Source organism: Chiloscyllium punctatum, chromosome 19, assembly GCF_047496795.1.
Source record: "Chiloscyllium punctatum isolate Juve2018m chromosome 19, sChiPun1.3, whole genome shotgun sequence".
In the NCBI taxonomy this organism is placed as follows: domain Eukaryota; kingdom Metazoa; phylum Chordata; class Chondrichthyes; order Orectolobiformes; family Hemiscylliidae; genus Chiloscyllium; species Chiloscyllium punctatum.
The window spans coordinates 76,785,345-76,794,538 of record NC_092757.1 but is presented as its reverse complement, the minus strand read 5'-3'; the positions used below and the strand labels follow the sequence as shown (position 1 = coordinate 76,794,538).

At 35.8% G+C, this 9,194-nt stretch overlaps 1 protein-coding gene across 4 annotated transcripts in view; it reads right to left on the bottom strand.

Moving 5' to 3' along the window:
* Positions 1–2,533: 2,533 nt before the first annotated feature.
* The window catches only part of LOC140491492 (coronin-6-like), a 253,791-nt gene continuing 247,130 nt past the window's right edge, over positions 2,534–9,194 (bottom strand). For all 4 annotated transcript variants that reach the window (XM_072589739.1, XM_072589740.1, XM_072589736.1 and 1 more), the window contains one exon: positions 2,534–8,214. In XM_072589739.1, coding sequence (XP_072445840.1) covers positions 8,092–8,214 — 123 coding nt within the window. In that variant the 3' untranslated portion in view covers positions 2,534–8,091. The remainder of the gene's footprint in view (positions 8,215–9,194) is intronic.

Sequence of the window (9,194 nt, the reverse complement as noted above, 5' to 3'; positions counted from 1 at the left end):
AGGAGAAGGGAGAGGTATTGGGGCTGTGGTTTAGAAACTCCACTGCAACCTATTCCAATGATTCACCCTAATTTACATGGAAATATTGCAGAAGTATTGAAACTGGGTCATTTAAGTGTATGAAGCAAGGTATTAGTACCCTTAATCTCTAATATGTGTATAATAATTGATTGAAATGTCTGTATTACTTACTGCAATCAGGTGTTTAATGTCAATGAATATATTGCAAATATAGACAAATAAATTGCTTAAAATAGACAGGGTAGAACAGCGTCTACTTGAAATGTGCAACTTGTATTCAATTTGATCAGTTTGCTATTTGCTTCTTGATCATGAAGTCATTATTTCTTACTTCTTGTTTCTTTTTATTAATTATTATGCAAGAATGACCCTTAAGGTATTTTTTAACATCGAGTTTATAAATATTACAAAGTGTCATGTAGATGTGGAATTTGAAAACCATTTAGTGCACTTACATAACTCTGAAGATTCTTGTTTGATTGAACCTCATTACTATTTCCATGAAACCTCAATCTCCCTTGCCCATTTTAATGAGAGAGAGGACAGAACTTTTCTTCCTTGCAGAATCTAAATGCATCTCACACGAGGAACACACTAACTACGTGTACAGGACAAGCGCAGGATGCAGTTTTCTAACTAAGGGATTTGGGCATGGCAATAACTTTGGCATCGTTGAAAAACTTAAGAATAGAATAGAATTCCTACAGTGTGGAAACAGACCATTCAGACCAACAAGTCCATACCAACTCTCCAGACAGTATCCCACCCAGACCTACTTCCTCTACCCTATCCCTGCAACCCTGCATTTCCTGTGTCTAATCTACCTAGCCTGCACATCCCCGGATACGGCCAGTCCACCTTCACATCATTGGACTCCAGGAGGAAACTGCAGTACCAGAGGAAATACAGGGAGAATGTGCAAACTCCACACAGACAGTCGTCCTCGGCTGGAATTGAATCCGGCTTTTTCTTTAAAAAATAAGAGACTTAACAGACATCAAATATTCTTCTTCTCAAACTGGAATTTTAATTTTCTGATATCAGAATGCAGTAATGTAACAAACCTGCACCTTTGATTACTGCATCATTCAGGTATTATTTATTTTAAAATAAAATCTAACATATTGCAATCAATGCAGATGCCAGATACCAATAAAATTCACACTGGAATGCCATATATCCAGTTAACAACAAAACATTTCTTTAGCAATGGAGGAGAAAGTTCTTTTTATTGCATTTTTATTTCATTAAGCCACTAGATTCCCTTCTGCAAATTAAAGAATATATTCAATTTTGGTTTCTTGCACTACTGCCTTTAGAAAGGCTACACAAGAAAGGCCACACAAGAATCTCTAATTTAATCTCTTTTTGGCTCAGATATGCTACATTATCTGCTTCATAAGCTTCACCTCATAATTCACATCCTACATCTTTTTACCCTCTTCAACAGTGTGTAAATTGTGCAGTAATATATTGGCTTCGTAAAAAAAAGTTTGTAGAACCCTTCCTGATAGTTTAGAATCAGACCTCTGAACTGAAAAAAAAATCACACATCTGCCTAATTTTTGCCTGTTTATATTGCCTTCTTATGATGCATGCAAGTGTCAGTGATCCATATGACCTGCATGTTGACATATACACATAGTCAAGAGACAATCCATTTGTTGGAAAGAATGCTGGAAAGTGATACTGCCAAAAAAAAAACTCAAATGGAAAATTAATTAAAAGATCGGCAAGGCATTACATTATTCTTCTTTCCACTTACATTCTTAAGTAACTGGAAGATAAACTAGTAAGCCTGTTCATCAATCTGCACAGACCATATAATGGAACCCTCTTAGCAGCCAGTCTGTTATGATCAAGCACTGCATAGTGAGGCACAAGGCTATTCTTTTACTGTAACACAATCATCAAATCATATCTAAGATCAAGGTTTGGATTTCAAATTTTCATTTCCACGCAGAAGGTTAATTTCTGCCCTTCTCTGTATGCAGAAGCTGTTCAACATATTCATGTGAAGTCTTCTGTATCTGCTCTCTTGCAAAATCTACCGAATACCAGAGGTGTCTCTAGTATGTATTTTTTCATAACCTATAATTAATGCTTATAAAACAATTAGCAACACCTACTGCAAGAAAATCAGTATGATATGAACTTCTATCTAGATAAATCTCTTAAAATCTTGTCATTGCATATAATCCTCCGATAAATCGATACCAGCCTTCATGAGGAATACATCACACGATACTGTAAATCTTTCAGCAAAAATTGGTTTGTCCAAAAACGAAATCAGCATATCTTTCTTTAAAAGAAAAATCAGAATTAACGTAAACTTTTACTTTACGAATCTGATGAATTGAGCTCCAGTGGCTGAATTTACTGACCACAGGCCTACAGAGAAGACAGATATTATGCATAATGCACTCTTGCTAATTGAATGTCACTGAGCCTCATTTTGGCTCACAAAATGTGTATGTGTCACCATTAACATGGCAAATAAGGTGATGTTCAATTGCTTGGCAACATTTATATTACTTTTATAATACAATACAATACACAATAGGGCACCTGTACATATCACATTTGTTACAGATTGTTTACAGTGATGGCAGGTTACATTTGTGATGTATCTCATGCAAAAGATTACTGGATTACATCAAACTCTTACACAATACTAGTATTATGGACTTGGGCTGTACTTTGTGCTAAACAGTAGTACTTTAAAAAAAAACCAGATATTTACTGTCCAGTATGGATAGGAAGTCATTATTTTCAATTAAATAGAAGTAAATTATAAAAACACACACAAACACACGCAGATTTATTTTTATAGGTTCCACCATTTCTGAAAATAAAACACAGCATCCTTTGAAGGTTTGGTATCATTGCAGCAGGAGGCCCTTAGAGTTTTCACTAATGTAAGATTATATCCTGGACTGAAGAAGTTATGATCAATGCATCTGTACTGTACTACTGAATTTGCTTTATTATTTTGGGGAAATATGATGAAAATTGCCAGCTTAAATTTGTTTTAATGATCAAAGAGTAAATATCTCACACTTTCTATCATTTATTTATTTGGGGAAGTCCGGTCTGAGAGTTACTTCCCCTCCCCCAGTCCAAAGCCAGTTCCCATTTGGGATGCTATTGCTTATGATAGTAATTATTACACAGATAATAATGATTGTAAAATGCTCATAAAGCCTTTACATTATACTGAGTAATTCCAGATCATTGGTGCTAACTATAGAAGTATATGAATTGACTCTGGCATGGATGGGTTGGACCGAAGGGTCTTTTTCCATGCTGTACATCTCTATGACTCTATGACACCATTTGCAGATATTTGTACAGTTATATATGTAACTGGACAACCAGCCTGTGATAGCTAAAAGCCTTTTTGAGACTATTAGCTAAGACACTCCTGTGACTTGTAAAATGCTATTCTCACAGACATGCAGCTCCAATTGTGACATATGTCCACTTACAATGCCTCTTAAAGCAGGACACTGAGTTCAATTAAGTGTGGCCTTTGGCTACTGCTGTGAAAGAAGAATTTGATATCTTACATTATTATTACATTGGTAGCTAAAAAGCATCATGTAAAACTAACTGTGTTCATCAGTTTTCATCAATTGGAAGGTTCACTATGAAAATAACCACTTATAATAACCTCTCATTCAAAATTCCTCTACCAAGTACAAAGCTGACAAAGTTTCATATCAGAGGAAGGGACTTAGAGGAGTCCTGGCAAAGACTATGTTAAATATCTTTTGACAATGCTTTTGTTTTAGTTATAATCATTGACAAGTTGCTGAAATGATAATGAATAAACAAAATGCCATCTGTTTATTTCATATGTCAGTAAACATTACTTGGTATAGATTGACCTGAAATCTGAAACCTTTTTTTACATTTGGAAATAATGAACTTCAAACAATCGACCTAATTCCAAAAAAACAACGGGGAATTTGAATGAAAATCAGTTACTTATAATATGCAATATACTTAATGACTTAAATTGTTTAATAGTAGGACAAAAGGCAATATTTAAAACAATTAAGCTTGCATGATGGTCAAATCTATAAATTACTTAATAATTCTGTACTAGCACTTCTGTTCTTCTCTGTATTGAGATACCAAAGTTATTTTCCAAACAACTAAAAATACCCAAGTTGTGTCAAAGAATTGAAAATTATTTTCCAAGTTGAAATTTTTCAAGCTGTCATCACCTTATGCTACTTTTCAGCCTTTAAGTGGATTAGAAGAGAATTGCAATTTGATTCTGTTAATTTTAGTCTACTTGATTTCATCTGTCAAAACAGTAACTCCCGCATTTATCCCGTGAATGTAAAATACAACTAATCTTCTCAATTTTGCTTTGTTAGCTCACTTCAATAAAAATAACTCGTGACCTAACAAACTCTCATATCTGATTATTTGGACACTCACACTTCCACCATTTTTCTCATTCCATTTTGCTCCATTTTATTGTGTTGTAGTTTTTCATCCTTTTTGCTTCCTTATTTTGCATAACTTGACTGAGACTCTATCTGTGTATCATCCAGCTCTTTGAAGTTTTGAACAATGTTCTATCATGAGCAATAATATGCTCAAAACAGAACATTCTTATAATATAGCAGATATTCCCAATATTTATCTTATAATCGAAAAAACTGTTCAAATATGTCTGAACATAGTGCAATGCAAGTGCTCGACTGGTACTATGAACAATAGGTAAAAGAAAGTTGCACTTGGATAAAAGGTGAATGTCTTCAAAGAGGGGAACCACTTCCCTGAATAAATGGTGAAACCTCTTTTACTAAGTCATAAAAAGGCATAAATCATAAATCCTACTTGTATCACATTGGTTGTAAATCTCAGCCAGTTTGTCTTCCATGTCCTTCTCACGGCCACAAAAGCATTAACTCTTAAGAACTAATTTCTTTACAGCAAACAATATTATCATTACTTAGTGATCTAAACTTGCTCTTAAATTAAAACCAGAAGTAGCAAGCAGGTGATTAAACCCCAGATTATTTCAAAAGGGTTTAATCAAAGTTTCTTCCTGTGGAGGTGGATTCTATCCCTCCAGCTACATACATGAAGATCTCTAATTTGAATTATGTTGAGTACATGGATTATACATATAGTAATTCAGGGGAAAATGCATAAAATATTTTGCAGTAAAAGCTACTGAATACATCGTGACTATAGACAAAATGGCAAAACATGATATGCTCGACAGCCTCCCTACTGCTTTTCTTTTGAATGTTTCATTTCACTGGCCCCACGTGTGAGACTAATACCAAAGCTGATACCACAACGCAATACAAATGTGAGATCTTTGAGCATCAGCTGAATCTAGTGTTCTTGATTCTATTGAAGTGAAAACATGCACATCTAATCTAATAAATATAAACATCTAATCTTCAATTGCCTTCTACTAACAAGGCACAAAGATATTGCCAACCATTCTCATACATTTTACCTGAGGACAATATGCGCTCATATTCTTGGACAGTTGCTGCATACTGCACAGTTCTGTGAAGTTAAAGTCCTTTCATAACTGATTTTAATCTGTCATTTAGACTAAAAGGCACAGCTGATTAGTCCAGTAAGTAAACATTGCCCTGTATTACTGCATATTTATATTTTAATTAAGCGGCCTGTTCTTTCCATGCATGTCTGTATAGAGATCTGCTGCTGTTTAAACAAAGTCGCAGTATTTTGAGACATTTTAAAAGATTTAATAGGCTGTGTTAAAAATCTCTGAGCAGATCATCCAAACTTGTTGACAACTATTCGAGAACCAGTATGTACAGAAATTGAACAAAAAAACTTTCTTTACGTAAAAGGTGTTTTAACAAAAAAAACCAGCATCAGCTCTAATCTTCAACTGTGAGATGTTTAGTACAACATATGGCAACGCAATGATTTAGGTGCATAAATAACATGCACTATTGTTCTTCAAAAGGCTGCTGTGTGACATTTTGACTTTTGCTCCAATAAAATAAACAAGAAGAAGCAGATTAACATTGAGTTCTCTGAACATACTGCACTTAGAACTGTATTTTCTTTAAAAAATCAACTTCTGGTGGTTACCTTTCTTTAACACAGCAATACTGCAGTAAAAAGAAAAAAAAGACCTAAGTTACCTTTGGATTACAGTACACTAATGTTTTTATGAATGGACTTGCTGTATACAGAAAAAAACTTCAAAACACCACAAGTGAGTACAGAACATAGCACAAACAACAAATTGACAGAACAATTAATGCTGATATATTTGGCATACACCCTCACCAATTCTGACAGTGAACTTTGCTTAATGTAGAAAGGACATGAAAATTGGAAAAGTTGGGTAGACTACTACTGTTAGTCAACCATTGAGCACAGGATCGTGTTAAAGATGGGCTGACGATCACTGTGAACAGGATCGCATTGCTCAATATCTGAAATGTGCTTCATTTCCACTTGTGTATGTGTTGTACACACCTTCCTGTTTTTTTGGCCTGAATCTCATTCTTATTTAGGAGAGGAAAACACAAAGATACTATAACAGTCAGTTAGTTGGCTCGATTGGTGAGATCTAAAGAACCATGAGATCTGAAGAACCATGAGATCCATCAGTCCCCACTCTCTTTTTATATACAGAGAACTACAATGAGTGTTAGGTGCGTTGATGATGCTGTGCCAAGAATAGCATTGGTATTTCAGCCACTTCTAAATGTACTTTCTCTCTTTCCCACCCCAATTCACTACAGGCCAGATGGAAGCAGGCAATGAATTGCATTTAATAAGAATAAGGGGAAATAGCCTTTTCTGATATTGGATCAAGGAAATATAAATTGGATATGTTATCTAGAGCAACCTATGATGAGGGAAGTGCACATTTGCTATCAACTGCTTTCATCTAAAAGTAATGCCAATAGGAACTGCAAAGTCAATACTCTTCACACAAGACTATGTATTATGCACACAATTGATAGCAGTGATAAAACAGAAAATAAATCAATGACAGGAAGCTTAGCACTGGGCAACAATTGTAATTTCGAGCATGGACATAGAAAATAATAGTATAAATCCACCACAAAAATAAAATAGCACTTCTTTTTGCCACAATGCACAATGCTTACACCAAATAACACATGTACAAATTATTATTTTAAAATATTTCCATTCCTGAAGATGAAGAGTTCTTGGAACAAGACCATTTTATTCATAAATGTAAAGAAAATAGTGGAGAATGCCCTATGGATTTGCTAGCATTGTATGTCACGATTTTGGAACTGACTCACAAAAGGAGTATACTGGCTTTGCAATGACCCATAGAAACTACATCATCCACTCTTCATAGCCTGTGTGCACCTACAAATGCTACAAAATATCAATTTTGCCAAGTGCCAAATACTGCCACAACCTTATACAGTGCAAATCATGAAAGTAAAATTAGAATCACTAAATATTGTCTGACTATACCTGAGCAGAACTCAAAGACACAATTACCTTATTTGCCAAAAACAATGGAGCCACAAGCTGAGGAACTTTGTAAGCATATTAGCCTGGAGTTTGTTTCAAAGTTAATTTGCTTTATGAATCATATACGTGAAAAAGTTGCGATCCAGACTATCTCACCATCCAGCCGATGCCCTTGATTAGACCTCGTGGTCTGCATGGTGAGGTCATTCTTTCCCCTCCCCTTCCCTCAGTCCAAACAGAAGTTCTGGCATTTATGTTCAGGATCTCTGCTCATGGAGACTGTAATGCTCACTAACAATAGTAGTCCATGACCACATGTAGGAACACTGATCAGATGTAGCTCGACTTTTTAGTTCACTGTAGTTCCCAAACATCGCTTAATTCTTCAATTAACCTCCAGAACAAAATATTAAATACTTCCATGTGGTCTTGCCTGACTGGAGTTAAGAATGCACATACTTTTATGTAGATTTTTATAAAAGCTACTGTCAATTGCCACCAGAGTTCTCAGGGTGGGCACTGATGAGTTGAATTGGCTTGGCAGGAAGCACTTATATCTTGGAGTGCATGCTTGAGCTGAAGATATGATTAAGCTGTGCCATTTGTGAACTTTGAGAGCTTGTTCTCTAACTCAGTAATGCGTCTTTCCTGCGACTGGACTATCACCTTCAGTGATTTAATTTCGTCCATTAGTTCTTCCACGGTTACACGCTGAGGGCAAGAGAGAGAAGAAAATCAATAACAAGCCAAACAACATCCAAATTAGGCGCAGAAGGAGTCTGTTCAAACCTTCTCTGCCATTCAGTAAGATAATTCTCATCCCTCCCCGATAACCTTTGATTTTTCCCTGTCTAACAAGAATCGACCTACCTCTGCCTTAAAAGTACTCCACCACACCAGGTTATAGTCCAACAAGTTTATTTGGAAGTACTAACCTGCTGGGATATAACCTGGTATTGTGTGATTTTAAAATTTGTCCACCCCAGTCCAACAGCAGCACCTCCACATCTTAAAAGTATTCAATGATCCCACCTCAAACACGTGATAATGCAGAGAGTTCCAAATCCACACAATGTGCTGAGAGGGAAAATACCCTTCATTTCGGTCCTAAAAGGTGACCCCTAACTTTAACATAGTGTCCCCTGGTTCTGGATTCACCAAGAAGAGGAAATAGCCTTCCCACATCCACCTTATAAATTGAATAAAATCATCTGTCATTCTCCCAACTCGCATGAAAACAAGTCCGTCCAACCTTTCCACATAAGACAAACCATTTATGCCAGGAATAATTTAAACAGCAAACTGCTCAAATAAGGAACAATGGACACACACATTGAATGTCAATCTTGCTGTTTAGCCAACATTGTGTAATCATGACAGAGGTGGACAATTATAATTGATTTATTTGATATAATGGATCCTTTGACAATGAATTAATTTATCTAAATCATCCAAGGTCAGAGCTGCTCTTTCTATCTCTTTCCAGAATCTAAATTACTCTTCTAAGCTCATTCAGACCTTACAGCTAGTGCAAGACCAACAGGATCTGACCTCATGTACAAATGGCAAAATAACATTCCACCTATACACTGGAGCAGGGCTGACATGCACAATCTCTAATCATGGCTCAGCCTCTCCCAGGAGTTTACACGAAGAATTTCCTTGGGACCTGAACATTGTAACTTTCACAA